We start from the raw sequence: 24,307 nt of genomic DNA on the forward strand, positions 1-24,307 counted from the left end.
TTTAGGACATCCTACATGTCACATATTGTTCTGAACTCTCAGAGATGCAGCGTTGCTGAAAGCTGTAGGACATAGGTGGAGAAAGTCTACAAATTTAATTATTATATGGTGGTTAATCTGGGACTGGTTCCTTCCCAATCCCCCCAAAAAACTGAGATAGGGTTAGAATCAACTATCTGTGTCAACCAGTGAGCAACTTCAGTAGGACCATGGGATACTGATCTTCAGATAATCTTCTTCATCTTTTAGTGTTTCATTTTTTTTTCATCATTAAAATGGGGAGTGAGAAGCAGTGTTTACCTGCCTCGCATGACATATTTAATTACTGCTGTAGGGTAAGTTTCACTACTTTTGCTGCTAAAGTGCCACATTAGAGCTGCAGCCGCAAATGCCAAGTCTTCAAGTAGCTTTTCCTTCATGGACCACATAGGCCAAGTCAAGCTTATCACATTTAACAGGCTTGGCACCAAGGACACTAATTTCCCAAGGTGATGACTTTGTAAGTGGCAGCTCCTCCCTAATGAATGTATTTACCACTCAGTGAAACCCATTTCTGTACTTTACAAACTGTGAAAGGATCTGGGCAAACACTTTGCTCAGAGAGAAAAAAAAAAAAAAAAAGAAAAAAAAAAAACAGACAAAAAACCAACATGGATCAAACTCATTACCATGTTCAGTAAAGAATGGAGGCAGTTATCTTGACTAATTTCGGCACTTAACTAAATTGTAAAAATATAAGGCAATGCGTCCTGTCAGAGAGAGCAGCACAGCGTGAATACTGGAAAATAATAACACTTCACAGCTGCAAATTGCAAGAAGGACAGAATTCATGTGCCTTCTGGGGGATGAGCTGTCAGGCCCTGTGCCGGCTCTGTCTCCTACTCTCATTTACGACCCCGAATTTAACGACTCCCTCCTCTCGCATGGGCATGGCTGCTGTCAGAGCACATTGCTGCTGTGCCTGCGCAGCCTGCCCTGTCCTGGCTGGCAGTCCTGCTCTGGACGGAGCTGATCTGCTTTCTGCACGGCTAATTCTGCAGTTCTGCTGGGGCCTGGATGCTGTCGTGAATGTGCAGGGTGTCAGGGCTCCACCGGGTGTTTTGGGAGCAAGCAGTGAACGCAACACAAACCAGAATCCATTTCTTGAAGTGGTAGGCGGCATCTTTTTTTTTTTTTCTTTTTTTTTTTTTTGGTTCTCCAGGAAGAATGCCAGCAAAACCAGGGACAAGGACACACTATTCTCAATGTTCCTGGGGAAAGAAATGAGTAGAATAAAAAAGTTTATTTAAAGAAATATTCAAGGCCCTACAGAGACAGTGTCATAGTCACAACTCTGCCTCTAATTGCCACCAGCACTGTATTCCACTCTCTGAAAAGTACTCTTGTGGTACTGTGTGGCTTTGGGGAACTTTTCCTAGTCTTTTAAATAGTGGTGAGCTTATTCTTAAACAGGAAGTCATTTTATTTGTTTATCCTGACGCAGTTTCCTAGATGGCTGCCTTCTCCATATGAAGCTGTACTGGTTTTTGGATACCTGCAGAGGTATCGTGCTCCTCTGTGACGAAACGGCAGCAAAGCTGGAGGCATTTCTTCATGATGGTTGTGAATGGTTACCCTTCAATTTCACTTTCCAAATCTGAACGGAATTAAAAATTTCAATTTTCATTTGAATTTCAAAAGCTTCCCCTTTTCCTTTAACTGTAATAAAGAAGGAACAGGAATGTCTGACTAGCCTTCTTTGTGCTGTTCATTATCTTACACAAATGTATCACAACCTCAGCTAGGTTTCTTCATAAACCTTCTAGACAGTATTAGTCTTTTTAACTGTGCTTCTTCTCATAGCTTTTATTATTTTCATCACCTAACATATAATATTTTCATACCTCATTTGATAGAAAAATGGGCAGAGATCATATTTTACTTTGAAATATGAAGGGCGCCTCTAAGCCTTGGTAACAATTTTACTGAAATAACTAGAATAGAGAAGTAATGTGAAGCATTGTTCCTATTTTATTGTTTAGGAAAATTTAAATGGAAGTCTTGAAAATGTTTTATATAACCCCTTTGAAAGAAATGCATTTCACTTATTGTAAAATATGTGCTAGTTTGACTATGGTTGAATAGATTTGGTTAAATGGCGACTTGGAAACCAAAGCCATTTCAAAGAAGAGAGGCGGATCCTGCTTTAAAAAATACAGGAACCCTGAGCACTATGTGAGGCTATAGCAACCTAGCTGAGAAATTGAAATTTTTATGATCCTGCAAGACTAAATGAGAGGTTGGTACAATAACTCTCTCAATTTAACAGTTATTTCATTATGGATAAAACAAGAAAATACTTTTTGCTACCTAATTTAAACCAAATGTACCACTTTTGGTCTCTTTTCTTGTTTGATAATTTTGTGCTGTGAGTTACCTGTTCAATACAACAAAGGCAGCCACATTTAAGAGCCAGAAACTTGTGTATATAATTAGAAACTTTGCAAATGTTAACATTTCTGAGATCCCTGGTGTTTGTTCTTGCAAACAGTTCCCAAACATACCAGAATTCATCAGAAATATAACAAATCCCTTTGTGCTTTTACACTGGTACCTTTTTAAAAATAGTAACATTTTAATTGCCACATTTATGAGGGAAAATGTGCTCCTTTAACCTTCTGCAGGCAGACTGATGCTCACTCTTTGTCTCCATTACTCCGACTGCTGCTCTGTCATGTCATTGCAGTTATGGTCAGCACAAAAACCATGAGTGGCAGTGAGATGGGAGCTACAGCAGATGTGTGCAGAGCCATGGTCGAACTAGTTCAGTGTGCGTTTGTGCTCAAATGGCTGCATAACCCCATGGTCACTATCTTGGAAAGCATTTCTGCTTGAGGGCTAACGCAGAGATGATGTCCAATTGAATGCCACTCACTGGGAAAAGGCGCGCTGGCCCCACTGTACCTGAACGACATGATGTTGATTGAACAGGAGACAGGATTGAGCCTTGCAAGGCTTCACAGAAGAGGGAGGTCTGGATGGTTGACAGTAATAATAATCTGCTACGATATCTCATTTATTTAAGCAGACTCTGAAGTCAAGTCTCTCTGAAGTCAATTCAGAAACAAATGCTGGTACCTGCTGTAGGTCAGCAGTTGTCTTTTGAACTCCTTCAAAGTGGCCCTTGTACTTTATCAGCAAAACGAAGGGGGAGAGCCCTGTTTAATCTCCAGTGTTTTCTTTTGCAAGGCAACGGTGCTCAGAGCATCCTGAGAGCAAAGCAATGCTTCCCTCCTGAAGCAGCAGGCGCTCCTTTGCAACACTCCTCGGGCTTACAACAGATATTGCTGTTCAGCAGCTTCCTTTGTTCCTCCGAATACTATTACAGAATAGTTAAATTAATTTACACGCTGCTAATATCGCTTTTCTGAGATAAAGCAGTGTGTCCATGGAAGAGTCAAAATGCCCAAGTAAGGAAACAGCTTGAGTTTCTGACACAATGGACAATGTTCATGCAGTGAGAAGCTCCTCTGTGAAAAACGAGGGAAGCAGGGGCTGCTTTCCTTTTTTTTTTTTTTTTTCTTTCTCCCCCCCCCCTTTTTTTTTCTCTCAAATTATTTTTTTTTTCCAGTTCATTAGTCCTGTGAAGCCAATCAGCCTTTTCTTCCAAACATTTGGCTAGGTAATAATTCCAACAAAATTCTAGGAGTCGCATATTGATCTGGATAAAATACGGAGCTTTGGAAACATACATGGTCTGGATTAAGCTGCATAGGGCTTGACGCAGAACAGACAGTTTGCACCAATTATCTGTGCATAAACACAAGCAGACCACATAAACGGCTGCAGAACTTCAGGAGAATAAATAACTGGTTGCAGATTTAATACTGGCTGTCATATCACTACTTTGTGGGTTTTGCTAATGACTTACTAGACAAGAGGAGCCCTTATTCTGCTTCTCTGAGATCTGAGAAGGCAGAAGATAGATGTGGTTTACATTTGTCTAAAGTTAGAACTCATGATGTAAAACACAGAAATAGACATGAATAGAAAAAAAGCCAAAATGTGTAATTTAAAAAACGTGTTAAAGTAATAGCTGCACGATACCCCGCTTTCCAGAGGGTTCAAAGAATTGGCTACGTGTATATAGCCCTATAAGGCTGTTTGTTCCCCGGAGAGCAAAATGCTAATTTTCAGTGCTTGTGAACAGCAAGAAAACATGTACTGTGTTTTGTATGGCAACTTTTGTTCTTCAGAAGGAAGAAATGCTGTTGGAGAAACACTAGGACTCGGAGATCCCTTGAGCGTTTGGGTTGGCTGCACTTGGGGTGACACCACGCTTCGTGCCAGGAAAGTCTTCACCACCGGCTGGCTCTGGACCAACCACCGCCTTGGCATTGTGCTTTTGGGGCCGTTCGGGTGTGTCTGAATTTTGGGTTGCCACCTCACTTGCCCTGTGGCTGGGGATAGGAGCGGGACCAAGGGTGTTGGGAGGCTGGGGAAACAAGGAGCAGCGCTGTGCCCTGGTGCCTCCCCGTTACAGGAGGAGAAGGGGGCAGCTCTGGGCACTGCTTGTGGAGAACCAGGAGGGAGAGGGGCGCGAGGTGCTCGTGAGGGGCTGCAGGCGGCCTGCTCGGTGCCATTGGGGAATGCAACATGGCGCTGCTCGTGATGCGTGGTGCTTGGAGAACGGCTGCGGACAGCCTCACCAGCCTGATTGGTGTCACCAAACAAGCCCATGGGGTGCTGCTTGTGCACACTCATCCCTTCCAGCTGCACGTGGCAGCCACCCAGCCCTCATTTTCCACAACGCGTTTTCCTCCACAGCCTTTTCCTTCACAACCTTGTCCCCTCCCGGCCACCGTCCCTCCCTCTCCCACCTCTTCCGCCCTTCTCCGGGCAGGCGGCTTAGCCCCGCCGCCTCTCCGCCAGCCGGAAGCGGTTCCCGGCAGCACTTCCGGTGGCGGCGGGAGGCCGCTGAGGGCCCGGTGCGGCCTCGCCTCGCCCCCGCTCCCGGCCCGGGCCCAGGCCCCGCTCCCGGCCCCACCATGCGGGGCCCTCCCGGCCCTCCCCGCCGCCTGCCCGCAGCCCCGCCGCCTCCTCCCGCTCCCCCGGCTGCGATGTGACCGCCGCCGCCCGGTGAGCGCCGGCCTTGCCCCGGTGGGGCCCGGGGGGGGGATCCCAGGGGCCGCTGTGGGGGCCCCGCCGCTTCCCTCAGCGCTCCCCGGGGCCTGGCGGGGGGCAGCGGGGCGAGGTGAGGCGGCCCTGGATGGCCACAGGTGCCTTCAGGGCTTCCTGAGGCGCTGCAGCCCTTCGGTGCGCTCACAGCGCGGTGTAAAAGTCACGCTAAAATGGGTGTTTTCTTCTCAAAATAAATAATGAGGCAGCTCGTAGTTCTCTGGGCTGGTTAAAGTCAGGCCTGTGAGAACTGCTGTTAGTTTACGAGGGGTGGAGAGGAGCAGGCTGTAGGGAGGGGGAGAGGTTTCCATAAAGCTGCACAAACATAACACGAGGTGTGTGCTTGCTGTGTGCTCCCAGCAATGGAGGCTCCCTACGATGGCACCGAGGTAACCGTGGTGATGGAGGAAATAGAGGGCGCCTACACCTACGCGTCGCCCGTGCCTTCCAAGAAGAAGAAGAAATACAAAAGCCCCGGTGATCATGGAGAAAAAGCCAAAAAGCCTAGGTGAGTTCTTTCTGCCTTTGTTTGTTTTCTGTCTTGAGTGTGGGGGCAATTTTTCTCCCTTCAGTTTATAAGAATAAACTTTGTAGTACATGTGGAACGCTTAATAGCATAGAAAACACAAAAAAACATAGCCTTACGCTTTGGGCTCACTCTGGCGTGCCTTTGAGTGCTAACAGTGCTTGATCTGTGCTTGATCTCTCTGCCCTCTAGAACAATTTCCCTTAGGCTCTTTCTCCTCACTGCAGAGGTTCTCTTCAAAATCTTAGTTTTTACTTGGTTTAAAAAATGCATTTGCAAATAGAGGTGAACATAACATGCTTATAATTTGTCCTTGAGACCAGTGTAAATCTTAGGAAGTTCTTTTTCCAAAGGGGCTGCTGTAGAATGCCATTAATGCTTGTTGCTGGTTGCGTTTCAGATCCGCTTACCTCCTGTACTACTATGACATTTACTTGAAAGTACAGCAAGAGCTGCCCCACCTCCCTCAATCCGAAATCAACAAAAAGATCAGCGAGAGCTGGAGGCTGCTCAGCGTGGCTGATAAAAGCTATTATTTGGAGAAAGCCAAGCTAGAGAAAGAGGGACTGGACCCGGTAAGTCTCCTTTCCTGCAGTTCTTTGTCATGTAAAGAGAGGGAGAGGCTGGTAGCTGGAGCACTTAACTGCTCACACAGCACTGGCCATGGAAGAGTCGTTTAGCTGCAGATTCCAGTTTGTGTTTCTGTTTTATGACCCCCTGAGCAGAAGCAGCATGTGAGGCAGTGGATTTCTTTCTTTTCCCTTCTGTTCAATCAGGGGATCTTGTTTTGAAATTCCAGAGGGAGATGTCTGGTATCTGCTGATGAGAACAAGAGGTTTTTGTGTCATGTCATCAGGGTGATGGGTGGTAAAGTGGGTGATAAAAGCAGCGCTGAGAGGGACTGCGGGCTGTCATGTGGAGAACTTCCTGGCAGATTACTTCAGGAAGCCATCTGAGCTTTAAGATCTAAAATACTGAAAGGCAGGACTGAGAACTGATTCCCTTTTCCCCTCTTTCATGTTTTCCATGCTCTGTTCTTCCCAACAGAACTCCAAGGTGTCCACTCAGACTGCAGTAGTTCCAGACATTCCAGGTTTCCGTAAGATTCGTCCTCGCTCAAATGTTGTAATTATTCCCAAAACCACTCTTCAGGAGGACCGGAGCCGGCAGCCACTGGAACTGTGTGTGACGCAGGGTCAGGCAGCGCCCAAAGGCTTGACAGCTTCCCCCAATATCGCAAACGTCCCCCGTGATGCTGTGCAGAACATCCTTTCTGTGGACTCGAGCCACCTTGGCATTTCCGAGCAGTGCATCGCCATCGAAGGACTGTCAGAAGAGACGGCTTCCTTTGCTCAGGCAGAGGCTGTGGAAGAAGTGGTGGCGTCGGAGGTTCTCTCTCACTACGTTGGGCCTGTGACAGATAAAGTGGCTGGAGACGTCCTCCTGGATGAGGCTTCTTTGGAAGTAGAAGGGCAGCCCTATCAGACGACTCGGGTCGTTATCGAAGAGACTCTAGTTAGCAGCTCCACGGACATCTCCAATGGGAGCATCGCTGTGGCCCGTCCCCAGGTCTCAGATGGTGTGTCTGTGGTGACCGTGGTGACCGGGAGGGTGAGTTACCCTAGGGACCCTCGGAATCCTGTCAGCTTCTCATGAGAGATGTCTGGCTGCTGCTTAACGTGTTTTTGTGGAGATTCTCAGTAGCTGCAGGAGGTGCTGTGCAGTAGTGTGGCAGACAGCAGCTTTTTTATCTTGGTGATTGCTGCGTCTCTGCCTCCAGATTCTCTGCTGTATGCTGCCATCGCTTATGTCTTAAGATGACTCCTAGAATCTTTAAAAACTACTTCTTCTTTTAACAATAACTGGGGTGACTTCCACAGTTGGACTACGAGATTTTGGGGTGAAGAATTACATTACCTCTGTGCTTCTCAGAGCTGTTTTCTTGGCTGCAGACAGAAGGGAGTTTTAAGTTGAGGTGTTAGGGGTTTGTTACCTAAACGTTATGCTATGAAGTTTTGGGTCTGCTGTTTTCAGGTTCAGGTTGAGAAGAGTTTGATGATTTCCAGAGCAGGCCTGGTAAGGCTTTTGAAACAACCGCTCTACTTTCTGGTCTCAGCAGTCCTCAAGATACATGCTCAACAGCAGCGTTCGTGAAAGGGTGGGACACGGGCTGCTTTGTGTCTTGTTTTTTACATGTAATTTCCCTTCATTTTAGGATACGGAAGAGAGCACCTCCTCCACACCTGCTACACAGTTCATTATGGTACCTTTACCAGCTCATTCCGTTGTGGAGAACCCAACATCAATTAAATTGGTAAGAAATTCAGTCTTGTGGTATCTCAAGATATGCTTGTGTTACCATAGGGCTGTCTTAAAGATAGTAGAGTAGGGAAGGGTTTGATCATGGTCCAGTTCTTGAAGGTAGCCCGATATGAAACGATAACATCAGTTGATACATTTCTTGTCCCTGCCTTTATGCCTTGTGTATGCTAAGGGAGGTCTTCGATTTATATTCCTGCTGCCTTCTCCCTAAGTGAGTTCTTGGAAGCAGGTGGGAGTGCATAACGCTATCACAACCCCCCTGGCTAACAGCAGTTCCTTTGTTGCCTTTTTCAAGGTCTGTGTAGCCTTGTATGGCCTCTACTCGGAGGCATATCTGTTTCATAAAATGCCGGTGTCTATCCCTTCGAGGGCAAGAATCTGCTCTTGTGACAGGAACACGTGAACTCCCCAGTCATGTGGTGGCTGTCACTATCCCCACGTGATGGGAGGGGAGCAGTAACCTAAGATTTTGAGAATGCCTGGAGAAAAGTTCATGTGGCTTGTTGCACGAGGAGCAGTGCTGTTATTTCTCTAATCTCACTGCTCTGACCACCTGTATGTCTGTAATCATTGTGAGACTTCAGCGTGCAGTCAGCACAGAAGCTCCTTGTGGTGTGTATGGTCTCATGAAGTCCTGTTTTCTGTGTTCTCTGTGCTTCCAGCTGGTGGAACACTGCAGGTATTTATAGGGGTACCTAGCCTAATATTTGTCCTGGTGTCTTAGGGAGGATGGAGATGCATCGGGTTTTTGTTCCTGAGAAGAACCGAGCTTAAGTTGTCTTTTCCTTAACAGTAGCACTTGTGTTTCTAGGAAAACCAGTCCTAGCAAAGGACTTATGGCACAACAGCTCCCTCAGGAGTGGCAGGTACAGAATTCTGAGAAGTGCTGTGTGGACAAAAATGCTGTGTGTAGGTGCAGCAGTCCTGGCAAAGACTGGTTCAGTTGTCTTTAGGAGCAGTGGCTGGTGGTGCTGCTGCTGTTGCAGCAGTTTATAGGTAGTTACGGTAAAGCACCAGGGAGTATTTTACCAGTATATAGAACAACAAATTACCTTGCTGACAAAAAATGCCTCCATATCGTGAGTGTTTGTCTTCAAATATTGTCACTGACATGAATGTATTAATTGCGCGTTGCCTCTCTGTGGACTGCTGTTTGAATCATTCTTATGTTGTCTTATTAAGACTCAAATTCATAAGAGAGCTCTTAACGTCATGGAAAGCATAAGGTCAGCTTCTCCTGGAGGTTGTGTGCGTTTTTCATCTCTGCTCTGCAATTTGATCCAAATTCTGGTAATACTGAAGGTTTGTGTACAGACTGAACGCTTAAATTCAGCGTTAACTGCGGTGCTGAGTCACTGATACAGCTGTGTGGTGGCTGATCAGTAAAATGAATAATATCAAAGGGCTGGCAGAGTTGCTAGATAATGTTTGTGAAGTGCTCACCGGGGAACAAGGCAGCGATGAGCACAGCTGTGTGTTTTTTCCAGCTCTGTAGAGAAATTCTTGACAACTCTTGTTTCAGACAACCACCTATACTCGCAGGGGACACGGGAATTGTACCAACCCTGGCTGCTCCTTCACTTATGTCACCAGACATAAGCCACCAAAATGCCCAGCATGTGGGAACTTCCTGGGAGGGAAATGGATCCCGAAGGTAAACTCGCTTTTCCTTCTTGTTCTCTTCAGTCAAAAAGTGCTGTTTTTATGAATGCCTGTGATATTTCTAGGCCTGTGTTTGAAGTTATCCTACAAATTGAGATTTTTGTGGTGGAATTTCAACATGGTTTTATCAACAGAAAGAAACAATAAATCTGAGCAATGGTAGGTGTGTTATCATTTGGGAGCCATACGATAGCTGGTCTAGTGGGAGTTGAAATGTCAGGTATTGGTGGTTCGTGGCTGTCTGATCATTCTTGATGTTCTGACCTTTAAAAGGAGATTTCAGGAGGTTGGTGTAGTTGTGGACATGGTTGTTGAATTGAAAAGTTTTTATCCACGTGATGCCCACTCCACTTAAGTTACTGGAATCTCCACTAGCTATGCACAACAAGTAGTTGCTCCTTAAACCTTGGCAAAGTAAAGGTAATTAACTGAGCTCTGAACAGATGTGTTCATGAAATTTATCTGCAACACAGCCCCTCAGGCCCAAATTAAAGGATGTTCTCAGTGTGAAAACTTGTTCTGGCTGTTAAAATTTCAGTGATTGTGTGTGCATTTGTCCTGAACCGATGTGTCTAGATTCATTAAGCATTTAGGGGAAAGAACTTTCTCAGCACACAAACTGTAGAGTCTGACCTGATGGCAGAGCTTATTATGTGCTGGGATACAAACAGCAACAACATCTTTTGTGCTGGAAACCTGCTGAAGTAGATGGGTGGCTAGCTGCAAAAAGGTGTTTCTGCCTGAATATGGCATGCCTGCTCTGTTAAATCTCACGCTGTTTTGAATTGAAACATTCTAGGGGGAAGGTTTTCCTTCTGTCTTACAGTTATATGCTGCTCTTCTGGGAACATGCTTGCATAAACAGTTCCGTTTATTCTTATGGTGTCATGCCTTGGAGAAAAACATGCAACAGTGTTTTTTTTTACTGGTAGTAACATCAGTAGGACTGAAACTAAGTACATACATACCTTCCTGTTCCTTAAAATGGGATTACGTTAGATGTCTGTTTTTAGAAACCTAGAATATTCTGCTGAGCATAAACTCTTGAGAAAGCTTAGAATCCGTGCGTTTAGCACGCCAGAAGCTCTCGACTGCTTCTCTGATAGCATTTGTGTATTACCAGCTCAGTGCTCCACCTTACCTTTACTGACCTCAGTACAAAGCTCCTGTAGCCTTAGTCTTGAAGGTAAAACTTCGCTTAAAGCTGAAAAACCTTCCCGAGTAATTCTGTATTTCCTGGCTCCCTCAGATTAATGCTTTGCTGAGTGCTCCTACACCCCTTTGCACTACGCTGCAATTTAATCCAAAAGATGCAAGTTCTGTATCTAGCTCCCTTTGGTTCCTCACTAGCAGGGAAGAACAGACAGCATCAGAGAGCTGAAGGTAGGAAAGGGAAGTGTAGGAGTTGGGCCCTTGTTCCAGAGGGTGGTGGATGAGTTTGTGATGCTGGCACTGATGGTGGTATTTAAGAGAGTTTAAGGAAGACTGATTTTTCAATGTAAAACTGTCAGGAGGTTAGATAAAATGTTATCAAGGTCTTTCCAGTTGTAGAAGATATTTCTGCTCTCATGTGCAATCCATTGCTTAAACACTCAGGATTTTGGTCTTTTGATCCAACGTTGAATAGGCCATGTGAACAGAACTTACTTACCTGTGAAAGCCTAAATCTCTGAAATGTGCTCGTCTTCTTGTTTCCAGGAAAAGCAACCAAAAGTCAAATCTGAGCCAAATTCAGGCACTTCTCTGAAAACTCCAGCAACCAAAAGAGGTCAGCAGTCGGTGCTCACAGAACCGGCAGCTGTTTGTGAGAGCACCTCGAAGTCTGCCCTGGAAAGCTCTGAAGCGGTCAGCCAGCTGCTGAATGCTGTGCCTGCTGGAGGGCAGATGCAGGAGACGGAGTGGGAGGAAGTGATTGTCTCTGAGGCTCACATTCTTGCCAACAGTGTGCTTGCTGAAGACAGAGGGACTGCTGCAGGAGGAAGGGTTGGTCAAGAGAGCCAGCCGCAAGGAGACTCTTCTACAGAGCAGGCAGAAAAAGACAGTGTAGGGCTGGGAGTGCCACCGTCTTCTGAGGTGCTGAGTCCAAATACCTCTGCAAAAAAGCCAGTGGGGTGAGTTACAGAGGTGTATGATGTCTGATGTGTACTGATGGAACTAATCCAAGAAATTGAAGGCTGTTGGCAGTGCTTTGTGCAAGACCTTCTGTGTCCTGTCTGCTTTCTGCCACTTCAAGATTGTTCTTTTGAAATGGTTTTGCCCATCAAAGTTATTTTTTTTAAAGTGACAATGAAATTGTTGTGGTAGTCACAGGGCAGATGTATCTTTAGCATTATTTCTCCTTTCTACTGCAATAGCTATGATTATTGCGCTAATAAAGCACAGGAGAGAGGAGAAAATTGAGGGTGAGAGGGAAACCATGGAATTTCTTTCCAATTGTAGCTCTTGTCTTTTAGAATTGATGCTCCAGCTGCTGCACACAAAGGGCAAGAAGTAAAGAGTAAACCAAGACCGAAGCCCTCCTTGCTGGCTGCAGCAAGGCCCATGCGAGCAATTCTGCCCGCACCAGCCAGCGTGGGGAGAGAAGCCAGCACTGAGCAGGCTAGCAAGAGACAGGCGTTTGCAAATACTGGTAAAAATACTGGTTCTCTGGTATGCTTTGGGAGTGGTTGTCTTTCCTCTCTATATTGAAGTGGTCTTTGTCAAGTAATAAGATGTGTCTGAAAGGAGATAGTGAGCTATCCTAGGTTTAAAAAAAAAAACAAACAACAAGCACCCATGATTTCTTTCTAACCAGAAGGGCAGGTGAAAGGGATGTGAAACACCTGCTTGTGTCACTTCAAGTTCAGAGGAAAAAAAATCTGTGACTCTGGTTTCATTTACCGAAGAAGAAGAAAACAGGACTTGTTTTTTCTTACCTAACCTGCTGCGTTCTTTTCTTTCTTCAAGACAAGCATCCCCCTGTGAGAACGTCAGGCTTGAAGCCCAGTACACTGAAACAATTGGGTCAGGCAGTTCTGCAGCCACCAAGTGCTGAGGAGCAAAAGGTATCTATGGCTTGTTTCTCAAATGCACAATTCTTTCCTTGGGATTATTTTCCCCAAATGAGGGGTATGAGCTGGATGTTGAGGAATAGAATATGAGAATGTAGCACCCTTATGATGATGGAAGTTGTGACCAACAGTTTTTATGAGATGGCTCTGAAGCAGTGTGAATGCTGGATGGTCAAGAGTAGGAACTTGGCTGAGAGATGCTGGTGGACAGACCTTCGTCCAGCTGCTTTGAAAACCTGGTTACTTCCAAAAGACATTTGAGGATCTGGTGGTGGTTTGGGAATCTGACATGTAATACTGGCTACTGAGGGACTCCGTTTTCCCTGTGAAAGATGATTGAGTAGGAAGCAAAGCTTGCTAAGATGCTGGAATACTTCTACCAGAATTTTAAAGCCCTAGTATGCAGAACAGCATGTTGTAGTCCCCCGATATTAAATGAACATTACCAGATTTCCTGGGGGAAAGAAAATGCTAATAGGTATTTGCTTACAGGATGTGTGTATTCAGTAGTATGTGTCTCATAGGTGTTGTTTTTTTCTTTTTGTCTTCTGCTTTCAATCTCTAGCTCCACAGCACTTTGCCCAACAGTGCATCGCAGGTTAAAGTAGTGGAGGTCAAGCCAGATGTGTTCCCTTCCTACAAGTACAGCTGCACTGTAACTTTGGTGAGAATTTGTCAGATGGTCTGAGTTGCGCTGTGGGGTTGTCATCTCTGGGATGAGGTTGTTCTGTGGCTTTTGTTTTACTGACTTGCAAAAACATTATCCTGTATTTAACGTGAGCATTTGTGCTGTATATGTCATCTGTTGACCTAATCTGGGCTGTCTGTGCCATGTTGCAATCATGTTTGGGACCTTGTTAAGAAATGGATTTTTCTTCATACTCTGGTGTAATTTGCATCGCCCCCTTGAGTTAGGTGGGAAGGTTCAGTGCTTGCTGAAGGAGTTTATTGTGTGAAGTGTCTGTGGTCTCTGGGATTTGTCTCAAAACATTTGGGTACTGGTTCAAATGTTACGTACAAAGCAATAGGGCCTGCTATTTAACCTTTACTCTAAGTGTTATAAACTGGAGAAAAGCATATAATATTCAAGCAGACTATTGTACAGTCTTGTTAGTATGTAAAAGTCACGGTTAACAAACATCATTTTTGTGTCATTCCAGGATTTGGGACTGGCAACGTCACGTGGCAGAGGGAAATGCAAGAACCCCTCCTGTAGTTATGTGTACACAAACAGGCACAAGCCACGAATCTGTCCAAGCTGTGGCTACAATCTTGCCAAAGACAGAGCTGAGAAAACAGCAAAATCCCTGGTAAGCTTCAGAGTGTTTTGTTTTTCAAACCAACATTGTGGAGTGGGTGGGGAAGTATCTTAGTTTGCAAGTTCCCATGGGAACATGTTAATTTTCTTTTTCCATTATGGTAAGTCTGTTTCTAACAATAATGTCGTACTGAAAATGCTCGTGGTGATGTTTTTACTGTTCAGCTTCTGCAATAGTGGTGTTTCAGGCTCACAGTGAGACAAACACTCAGTTCTACCACTGGATGTCTCTGTAGCTTAAAAATGCTTATGGTGTGTTACTGCATGCTGGGGAAATCACCCTTAAAGTCACATTTGTTGTGTCAGCTTTGTGGAACTTCAGACTTCATCAAAAAACTCCCAAGCATGCTCTGCTTTGTGACCAGTTTGTGGCAAATGTCAACTCAGTTAGTACATCTTGTATTCGAGCTTCCTATTTTTAGGGGTTTGTAGTGCGACTTACTTCCAGGCTGAATTTATTTCTGGATGTAGTATTTTCATTCTGTTGTAGAACGATGTTGTTCAAGATTTCTTCTGCTCTTGTACTTGGATATAAATAGTGTGTTGTGGAGTTTGTTTTGTTTGCTTCTGAGGTAATCTTTTTTTTTTTTTTTCCCAAAATTTCAAAGTTTAGCTTTTCTTGTACAGAATTGTCTTGCCATTTAAGAAAAAAAAAAAAAAGAAAAAGCTGTCCTGTTCTTAGCTGGAATGCACACTCAGCATATAAACAGACAACTGCATTGTAGTCTGTGCAGTAGTTTTACTCTGTTGCTTGATTTAAAAAAAAAATATTTTGAAGTACATAACTTTGTATATTAAAAACATAAAGCAAAAAATAAACTGAAATAGCCTGTGTGAAATCCTCATGTAAGCAGATGTGTAGGGAACAGCAGTACGCTTAGCTCAGCTTGCATTCTGACATTCTGAGAGGCATGTGGCTTGTCTCTTCCTCTTTTTTTTTTAATTTTCTTGTTTTAGTTGTGCTTAACATTCCTATCACACAGTTTGTTGTTGTCTCTGCTTTTGGACTGATTGTTTATCTCATTGCTAGACTGGACAGAAAAATGGGTTGAAATGTTAGCAGAAGGGTTTATGTGATCAAACAGCTGAGTCTGTGTTCTCTCTGTTCTTCTGAGTCACTTTGAGTTCAATTCTCCCATGCGTGTGCACCTGTACGAAACTGTGGCTGATCAATTGTAATCGATCTGTGTATTCCATGCATTGCAACCCCCAGTTCTAGTTTAACACTTGTCTGTTCTAGTTCCTGGAGAGTTATGCAGGCTGCCATGGCTGTCTGAGCATGGTGTATAGGAGAATGTGCCTGATAATTGCAACTGCCTTTCTCCATAGGTTGCTGAGTGTATTGAAATGTTTGTGTGCCTGTTGATGGTTGTCCTCCCCTTCCTAATCCTCAATGCCTGCAATAACAATCCAGTACAGTGATAAGTTTGTGGGTGGTTTAGCAACATAATTGGAGTTCCTGGAAAGACTGGGCTGTAATGAATAATTTTAGGTAAAGTAGCTTAGGCTTGAAGCTACTGCCTGCGATCACTGATGGAGCAGAAAAGTAGAAGTCAAGCCTACTGGGTACAAAGGTTACTGTGATTCTCCTACCTCTTGTGACTTTTCTGGACTTCTTTATATTTCATCCCCACACATGCCTCATTGGGAATATGTTTTGTTTACTCTCTAGGAGGTCAGTCCAGGCCAGTCTGATGTGCTGAACACCAGCGAGCCCTTAACCCCATCCCAGAAAGAGATCCAGCGCCAATCCACCCTGCAGTTGCTGCGCAAAGTAATGCAGATCCCTGAGAATGAATCAGAACTGGCCGAGGTCTTCACGCTCATCCACGAACTGAACAGCTCACGGCTCATCCTGTCCAACGTGAGTGAGGAGACGGTCACCATAGAGCAGACCTCCTGGTCAAACTACTATGAGTCTCCATCTGCGCAGTGCCTCCTCTGTAACAGCCCATTGTTCAAAGGGGGACAGAAGTAAGATTCTGTTTTAGACTTGTGACTCTTTCACCCTTGTGCTGATACTCTGTGTTACAAGAATGCCTGAAATAATACTTAGTTTAGCTCCAATATTGAAGCTGGTGTAACTGGCAGTGAATAAGCTACGTGTCTTTGGAAAAGGCGTAGCTTGATAGCTGTGAGCAGTTTCTGTTTCTCTTGTACTGTTTAGTTTGTCATAGTTACCATTTCCGTACAGCAGGAGAGCTTGATCAAAGCCTAGCTGCTAAGTCTAGATGTAATTTTTTCTTTGAAATGGAGTCTTCATTAGTCATCCCCTCTTTGTTTTCTATTCTGATGTTTTTGAGGCTGACAGGCAAAATTGTGGGATTAGAGATGTGTGTTGTGTGATTTCCTTTTTTCCTCTTCCCAATCTGAATGTTTGCTGTGTGGATCTTATTGCTTATGATGTTTTCATTCTTTTTATGGTTTAGCGTGGGCTTGAGTGAATCCTTTCTGGAACCTATACCCAAATTGAAACCTGAAAGATTCTCAGAGACTACTAGTGTACAGGCTGGATTACTTTACCTAATTTTGTGTAAAAGCCCATAGGATGTTTCCTCACTGAGTCTGCCAAATATCTTCCTGTTGCCTAAAGCCTGAGCTCAAACATTTCCAAAACAAAATGTCATGTAGTTTACTACTGTGTTTCTCTTTTCCGGAACCAAAAGATTTTCTTGGTACCAGTTATGGGTGTTTGATTTGGTCATGCTAGTACTAACTGAGAATCTTCTAGCAGAAATGCTTTTTATTTGTAGCCATTTTTGCAGGTGAGTGCCATGTTGTACCCTGTCCCTGACTTTATCACTTCCAAACTGTGCATTGTAAATCCTCACTTCTGTGCTGCTCTGCTCTGCAGCTCTGAGTGCAGGACTCCCACATGTGCCTGCATAGGCTCTAATTAAGCTGTTGCCAGTGGGAAGGAACTAGCTTTGGATTTAATTCCCATTTTCTCAGGTGGACAGTTAACATTTCTGCCACCAGGGCACATCTGGCATTTTCCTGTCTGAACTTCTTCCCCCTTGGCAGCCTTGTTGTAAGGGAGGTGGCCTTTCAGTATCTGTGTGTGCTGGGACAGACTTGGGCAGAGCATGTTACTAGTCACTGTTTGCTGCTCTACAGCAGCAGGGCTGATGCTGCTCTCATGACAGCTGAGGCTGTAGCTTTTCTTCACCACTCAAATTCTATGCACTCAATACGTGGAGCTGGGGAGATCCTGTAGTGCTGTTAAAAGAATGTGAACAGTGACCTGACTGTCCCAGGAATCCATTCAAAAATGTAGTATTTTTTTTTTTTTGTGTTGTGAATTGATGTGAACTGGCTTAGACTGACATACTAACCAACTGATCTGAACTAGAACAACTTAAGTTACTGCAGTCCTGGACTGAAAAATCTGTTGGCTTAACTCTGAGCTGTCTTTTGCTTGTCTGTTACAGTTCTCTTGCTGGTCCTCAGGAGTGCTGGCTGCTGACAGCGAATAGGTTACAGGTGGTTACAGCTCAGGTCAAAGTGTGCTTGAACCTGCAGTGTCTGGCCCTCCATAGCTTCATGGATATTTATACAGGTAGGGAAAAGTGAGCGTACCAAATTACAGCATGAGTACAGACTAAACCCTTCAGAAGCAGTGGGACTGTATCAGGACATTGTCATTGCACAGAAAACTCTCTTGCATACTCCACTGTATTAAACTTGAATTATTTTTTACTTTAATTATTCTGCAGTTTCCGTAAGTAAACCTATATGTGTGGGGAAAATGTGTGAATACTCTGAGGAGCACCATACACTGCTTCATTGTTGTAGGTCTCTTCTGTCTAAGTGTTAAATGTTGGGTTCTGTGAGGCAGTCCCTGAGTTCATAGTCAAAGACATCTCTGCAGTGCTTTATTTGTTAGCATTGACTGGTGAGAGCTGAGCAGCAGTCACTGTGGGCTTCCTGCAAGGCAGCATGGAGCCAAGGAGATAGATTGGCTGTTGTTCCTTGTAGCTTTTTTAATTTAAAGACAAGACTAGAAAAGAATTTACTCATGCTAATGTGCAAAGGGAATAGTCACATAAGCTGTTTTGAGCTGTTTTCATTGATCCTCTGGACTGTACTCATCAAAGTGTTTTGCATATCATTAAGAAAGGAATATGTTTCGTTGTGAGGAATATCTGGAACCCGACAGACAATGACTGTCTTGTTTTAACTGCAGGCCTTTTTAATGTGGGCAACAAGTTGCTAGTGAGCCTGGATCTTCTGTTTGCAATCCGAAACCACATTAAACTTGGAGAGGATCCCGGAGTGGCTGTTGGCAATATTCTGAACTCTGTTCAGGAGCAAACTGGTGGGTTTTCCCTCTTTTTTTTTTTTTTTTTTTCTAACCATAACACACCAAACTTTGTGACCTGCTAATGATTGTTAAGTTGTAAAAAGGGAAAACCCGCCTCTCCTGGTGTGGTGTGTTTCTGTTAAATCACTTCCTAAACCCAACAGTACCTCTGTGACCAGTTCTCTGTAGCAATTCTCTGGAGGACAGGTTTGTTTTTATTCTGCATAGGAGAGGTTCTGCTACCTCTCTGCTGCCTTTAGGAAGTGAAAGCTGTAACAGTGGCATGTTCTCCTTTCAGAAAAAAGCCTGAGCTCTGATGAGCAGGCTCAGCTCCAGGAACTGCTGTGCAATGGCTACTGGGCCTTTGAGTGCCTCACTGTCCGGGATTACAATGACATGATCTGTGGAATCTGTGGCATAACCCCCAAGGTGGAGATAGCCCAGAGGAATGTGGAAAATGTCCTGGCATTGAAAAACATAGAGGTAAGCTTTTCACAAACGTTGCATCCTGTTCAAAGCAGATTGTAACGACTTCTGCTGAGTCTGGTCTTTGTAATGCATGATAATTACACGAAGCCTTTGTGACCAGTTTTCTGCTGATGCTTGACAAGAGGATGTGGCTGGAGTGGTGATGCCTGTACTTCCTCTTAGAGGTGTTTGGGGAAAACAAGATCTTCTGTCTCTGGACCACAGCTTTGGTCCAGTAGCCTCTGATAGTAGGAATCTTTGATGAATTTTGCAGGACTTGGCATTCTTCCTTTGATATGAAGGAATCTTTCTTCCTTTTTTTTTTTTTTTTTTTTCTCCCAACAGCAGTTTCCTTGAGGTGCTGTTTTCCCTAATGGTGAAAAATGCCCTAGTAGTAGTATGTAGCACGTCTGGCTTTTATGTCAAATAACTGGTTTGGACTTTCACGCAAAGAAAAGTGATTGTGGGGAACTCCAAGACAGAAAAGGAGCCTGATGTCATCCTGTTGTACTTGGGTTGAGCACAGTTCTGGGTAGTCCTTGTGTTTTGAGTGAGCCTGATTAAAAAAAAAAAATCTCAAATGAGCTATGGTTATTTGTGTTTGACCAGTGCGTTTCTTGCTCTTTCTAGTTTACTTGGCCAGAATTCTTGGCATCAAGTGAAGTGAATGTGGAAGACTTCTGGTCCACAATGGAGACAGAAGTGATTGAGCAGGTGGCTTTTCCTTCTAGCATCCCCATCACAAAGTTTGATGCTTCTATTGTTGCTCCTTTCTTCCCTCCACTGATGAGAGGAGCAGTGGTGGTCAATTCTGAGAAGGACAAGAACCTGAATGCGCAGCCAGTGCCAGGTAATTGCTGCGGTACTTATTAAGAACTATTTGATGTGGTGATGACTTGAGTATTTTGGTGATGTTTAGAGCTGTATGACTCTATAAAAGGTATGTCTGCTGAAGTAAGAGAAGATTGCTGGGAGCAGTCCACCTGTTCTCAGGATACTGAGCAGCTTGAGCTTTGACCTGCAAAGTGAATTGAATACACTGCTGTGCTCTGATGCATTTGAAATATGGGGGACATGAGAACACTGCACCCTGAATGAAGTAACATGGTCTAAATGCAAGGAAACAAACACAACTTGAATGCCAGTCAGTATTGTTTCATGTTAGACCGATTCTTGCTGTTGTAAAAGCTGTAGGCAGTGCTTGGTATCTCACTCTCAGAAGGGGAATAAGTCTCCAGCAGGATGTGAAAAAAGCCTAGGAGATGGATGTGTTAGTCCTGATCAGTGTAGTCAGCATTCAGTATATTCAGGGCATGGACTGCATGTAACAAGAAGCCCTGAGATGAATAAGCTCAGATGAACAAGATCTAAATTCAGTCAGCACCCGGTTCCCTTAGCATTTTAGGTATTAGGCATTCTGAAATTTGTGAGAAGAAAACTGGCTTTGTATGTTTAACAAGACTGAGTTGGCTTTGCAGCCAGGGTTACTGCTGTCTGTAGAGAGCTGAGCTGCAGAAGGGCTACGTGGGCTTTCGTGGGAGTGGAGCTACAGAGAGAGAACCAGGGAGGAGATGTGAATGGCAAGCGTGGAGCTGCTCAGTCCAAAAGCAGCAGTCACGCTTCTCTGTGATCTGCTGTCACTTGTTTATACTCACATCAGTTCAACCAATTAGTTAAAGGTTACAAGCAACAGGCTGAGCAAGTGCTCGTTGAGCCCCTAGTTGTGCTGGGCTCAGTCTGCTTGGAGGCAACCTCACTAGCAAGGGTTAGAGCAAAGTATGGGCCGTGGCTTCTGCAGTCTTCCAAAGAAATTACTTTGGTGCCTTCCCTTCCTGAGAACAAATGCTTAGACTTGTTTCCTGCCTTTGTAGGTAATGGGAGTGCCTTGGTGAGGCTACTTCAGGAAGAAAACTTCAGGCTCGAGATGATAAACTCCTACAGCGAGGAAGAGCTGCAGAGCTTTTTGACACAGTGTGACATCCCCTGGGAGGCTTCAGATACAAAGGTAACGGCTTGTTTACCCACACACCACTATTTAGGAATGGAACTGTTTGTCACTATCTTCCCTTAGTTTACACTTGTCATGCTGGATAATAAACTTCTCATCTGACTGTACTGGGGCAGGAGTGAGTTAGAAATGAGCGCCTGCAGATCGTAGGATTACTAACACATTGTGAAAGAAATTGAACTTCTGTAGGCTGGAAAAAAAAGGAGGCCTGTAATTACCTTGTCCATATCGGGTAATTGCTTGTCAACCTCGTGCTGACTGTGGGATTAGGAGGTTATTGGACAATGTGCAAGTTAAGATTTGGAAGATCTTGCCTGCAGCCTGCTCCCTCTTTTGAAGAGTCCGTTAGTTTGTCATGTACTGACTTTCTCTGGGGCCTGTCTTTTCTAGAAACAGCTCTGTTACTCCCTCCTGGCTCTCTACAGCTTTGTCCAGAACGGGACAAGCATCAAACAAGCTTCTGCTCATCACACAGGAGGCAAAGTCTACAAAGTGTGCCCGCATCAGGTGAGAAGGGCAGGGGTCAACAGTGGTCCTTCTTACCTTGCTATTCACTATCAACTGAAACAGAAACAGTGGGGTGGGTCTCTCTGAGCCCTGGATGAAACATGCTGCCTTGGGGGCTTGGAGTGTGAGCAGTCCTGCAAGATATCTCAATATTGACTAGGGATCTGAAACCTGTGTCTGCTGCTGCTGCTGAGGGGAAGTTCTGCACAAGATGAAGTGATGTGTTTGATGAGAAAATAATATCTTTAGAAAAAGTGGTTGTCTGGTCACTGCATTGTCTGGAATACCTGATAGGAAGCTGAATTTATTTTTCCTAGTTTCTTTTGTTCTGTGTGGCACTAATCCCTTTCTTTCCAGGTTGTGTGTGGCTCAAAGTACATAGTAAGAGGAGAAAGCGCACGGGATCACGTGGACCTGTTGGTTTCCTCACGTCATTGGCCTCCAGTGTATGTTGTCGATACGGCCTCTTCGGTGGCGCTGTGTGCAGACATCTGCTATCCTGACCTGGCTTCCCAGATGTGGGGCAAAAACCAGGGCTGCTTCTCTGACCCTATGGATCCTCCAATGGTTAGTTGTGTCCACCTAAGTCATGACTCGTAGCTTTGCAGGTGCATAGCTCCTGAGTAGAGCTGAAAGTGTTGTGTTTATTGTGTTGTATTAGGTTCGCACTCTTTAATGGGGAGAGCTGTGCTGGAAATGCACTGCAGCAGTTCAACTCAATTTTGGAGCATGTAGCTTATTTTGTCCCAGCACCTCCTCTCAAACTGCTGCTATTTCTTGAGAAATGGGAGGGGAAGAGAGTTGCTAGTGCCTTGGGATTATCTCTGAGAGCAAAAGGGCGGGGAAGGGAATGTATAGAACCACCTTTGTGGCATGCAGGGGAAGCATGACTTGGCCCTCCCCCTGTCCCAAGTTGTAGATCTGGTTGGAGTTGAGCTGAAGAGTAGTTTTATATTGTGCTTCTTAACTGTGGGGAAGGTGGTGGTTGTTCTACCTGGTGTGCATCTCTCTCTCTCTCCCAGTACGTGTCCTGCCCTGAGCTCTTAGACCAGCACTACAGCGTAGACATGACTGTGGCTGAGCACTCCGTTCAGCACCCAATCACCAAGTCAGCAGCACGCCGAATTGTTCACGCCGGTTCGGAGCAGAACAGTCACCGAGATCCAACATCTCAGCACCACTGCATCTCCCTGTGCCGGGAGCTGGAGCCTTACAGCGCCATCATTGCCGCCATCGGTGACAGCAAAACTAGCAACGTCCGCCAAAGGCCCATCACCTTTGAGAATGCCACACATTATTACCTCTACAACCGCCTCATGGACTTCCTCACCAGCAGGGAAATCGTGAATCGGCAGATCCAGGAGATTGTGCAGAGCTGCCAGCCAGGGGAGGTGGTGATTCGGGATGCTCTCTACCGGCTCGGAGTGGCCCAGATCAAAACAGAAACGGAAGAGGATGAAGAAGAGAAGCAGGAGGATGATAAAGACATTGCTGAGTAACGAAACAACTTGGTTTCTCTTTCTGGTTGTGTGGACGGGTGGGCTGGGCCAGCTTCTGCAAGGTTTGGGCAGCTGTCTGGCTTGAGAATTTATTTTTACAGGTTGGAGGTGTGATACTGGTGGCTTTGACTGCTGTTAATGACCAAAGAGCTGTGTGCTTCCAGCGTGTCACAAGTGCTGCTGTGAGTGGGTCTGCCATGCTCCTTGCTGAAGGCTGCAGTTCCCTTCCAAGGTGTGCAGTGGACTCACTCTTCAGCTCTGTGAAATGTCCTCCCTGCCGCTGGTGAGTGGAGAAGCAAGAGGTGTTTCTGGTAGCAGGGAGTACGCGTGGTCAAGCGCACAGGTTTCTTAATTCTGAATCTTGCTTGCTGATTTCTTTGTGCATATTGGTGGCAGGGCTGGGGCTGTGGAAGCAGGCACGAAAGGCGGACAGCTAAGGATTCTCCTCAAAAAGTTCAAAACAGATGAATTTAGGACACTGATTCCTGCTTGGAAATCCTGCAGAGCTCTCGTGTTGGCTGCTAAGAGTCCTTAGTTGAGGAGGAGGAGCCACCACGCAGCTTTAAGATGCCCTCTAAGGGGAGCCTCTCTGGAGGCTGTCTTATATCCAGGATGGTGATTTGGCTGCAAGTTTCTGGAATTATTTGTTCCCTCACGTGAGCACTAATAATTTAGAAGCTGAAACACATAGCGAGTGAAGGGTGTTCTGTGTGCTAAGGTAAGAGGTGATCGGGTGAGCTAATCGGGTGGTTATGGAAACAGGAAGGATATTCACATTTCTATGCTGTCCTCCTGGACACTTTTATTTTTTTAGTTTTGTTTTGTTTGAGGACTTGAATTTCTGTTATTCTCTTAGAACTGAATCACAGAGACAGTTTGTGGGATCAAGGAGAAGCAATGAATGCAGGGTCACCAGAGTGAGCAGAGCTCTGCAGTCCTCCCTTACAGGAGGCCCTGGGTGAGTTGCATCCACGCGTGCAATCGCAGCACTCTGTCAAGTGTCATATTTGCCCTGCCTGTGTCCACACAGCCCTTGTGGTTTAGAGGAGCCTCTTGCTGCCCAGGTTGCTTTCTCTGCTCCTACAGCATGTCTAAAGAACACTTTAGGCTCTGGTTTTAATGCTGTGCGTTGCCTGCTGTGAAGCTGTTGCAGGCAACAAAGCTGAAGAACACTTCTGCTGTAATCTGGAGAGGAGGGGGATGTTGGACTGCTAAATTGCCATCCAGGGAGTTTATTTTGTCTGAGTGAGCAGTGGGGAAGATTCAGAGGCTTGTGGTGTGGTTGAAAACTCCCTTCTGTGAAGGGGAACCTATTGAGTACCGTACTGTAAAAGTAAATGTATTAAGTCTGAGCAAATGCAGTAATTACGGCTTGGGGTTTTTCTGTTAAGAATATTAACTTATTATAAGAGATGTTAGTGACTTTTTCAGTCAGTGATAAAATTTAATAAATTATCTCCAATTTTGGGGGTGAAACTGTGGCCAAG

At 45.0% G+C, this 24,307-nt stretch overlaps 1 protein-coding gene across 1 annotated transcript; it reads left to right on the top strand.

The window, feature by feature from the left end:
- The first annotated feature begins 4,976 nt into the window (after window positions 1-4,976).
- Window positions 4,977-24,301, top strand: HMGXB3 (HMG-box containing 3). The gene is made up of 20 exons (XM_027468637.3): window positions 4,977-5,118; window positions 5,518-5,665; window positions 6,084-6,258; window positions 6,731-7,294; window positions 7,899-7,997; window positions 9,528-9,659; window positions 11,366-11,778; window positions 12,121-12,296; window positions 12,614-12,711; window positions 13,283-13,381; window positions 13,878-14,027; window positions 15,708-16,009; window positions 17,467-17,594; window positions 18,222-18,353; window positions 18,637-18,821; window positions 19,437-19,656; window positions 20,678-20,811; window positions 21,205-21,321; window positions 21,679-21,888; window positions 22,344-24,301. The coding sequence occupies exons 2-20, from the start codon at window positions 5,520-5,522 to the stop codon at window positions 22,818-22,820; spliced, it is 3,957 nt and encodes a 1,318-aa protein (XP_027324438.3). The 5' UTR covers window positions 4,977-5,118; window positions 5,518-5,519; the 3' UTR covers window positions 22,821-24,301.
- The last annotated feature ends 6 nt before the right edge of the window (window positions 24,302-24,307 follow it).

Source organism: Anas platyrhynchos, chromosome 14 (genome assembly GCF_047663525.1).
Source record: "Anas platyrhynchos isolate ZD024472 breed Pekin duck chromosome 14, IASCAAS_PekinDuck_T2T, whole genome shotgun sequence".
Taxonomy (NCBI): domain Eukaryota; kingdom Metazoa; phylum Chordata; class Aves; order Anseriformes; family Anatidae; genus Anas; species Anas platyrhynchos.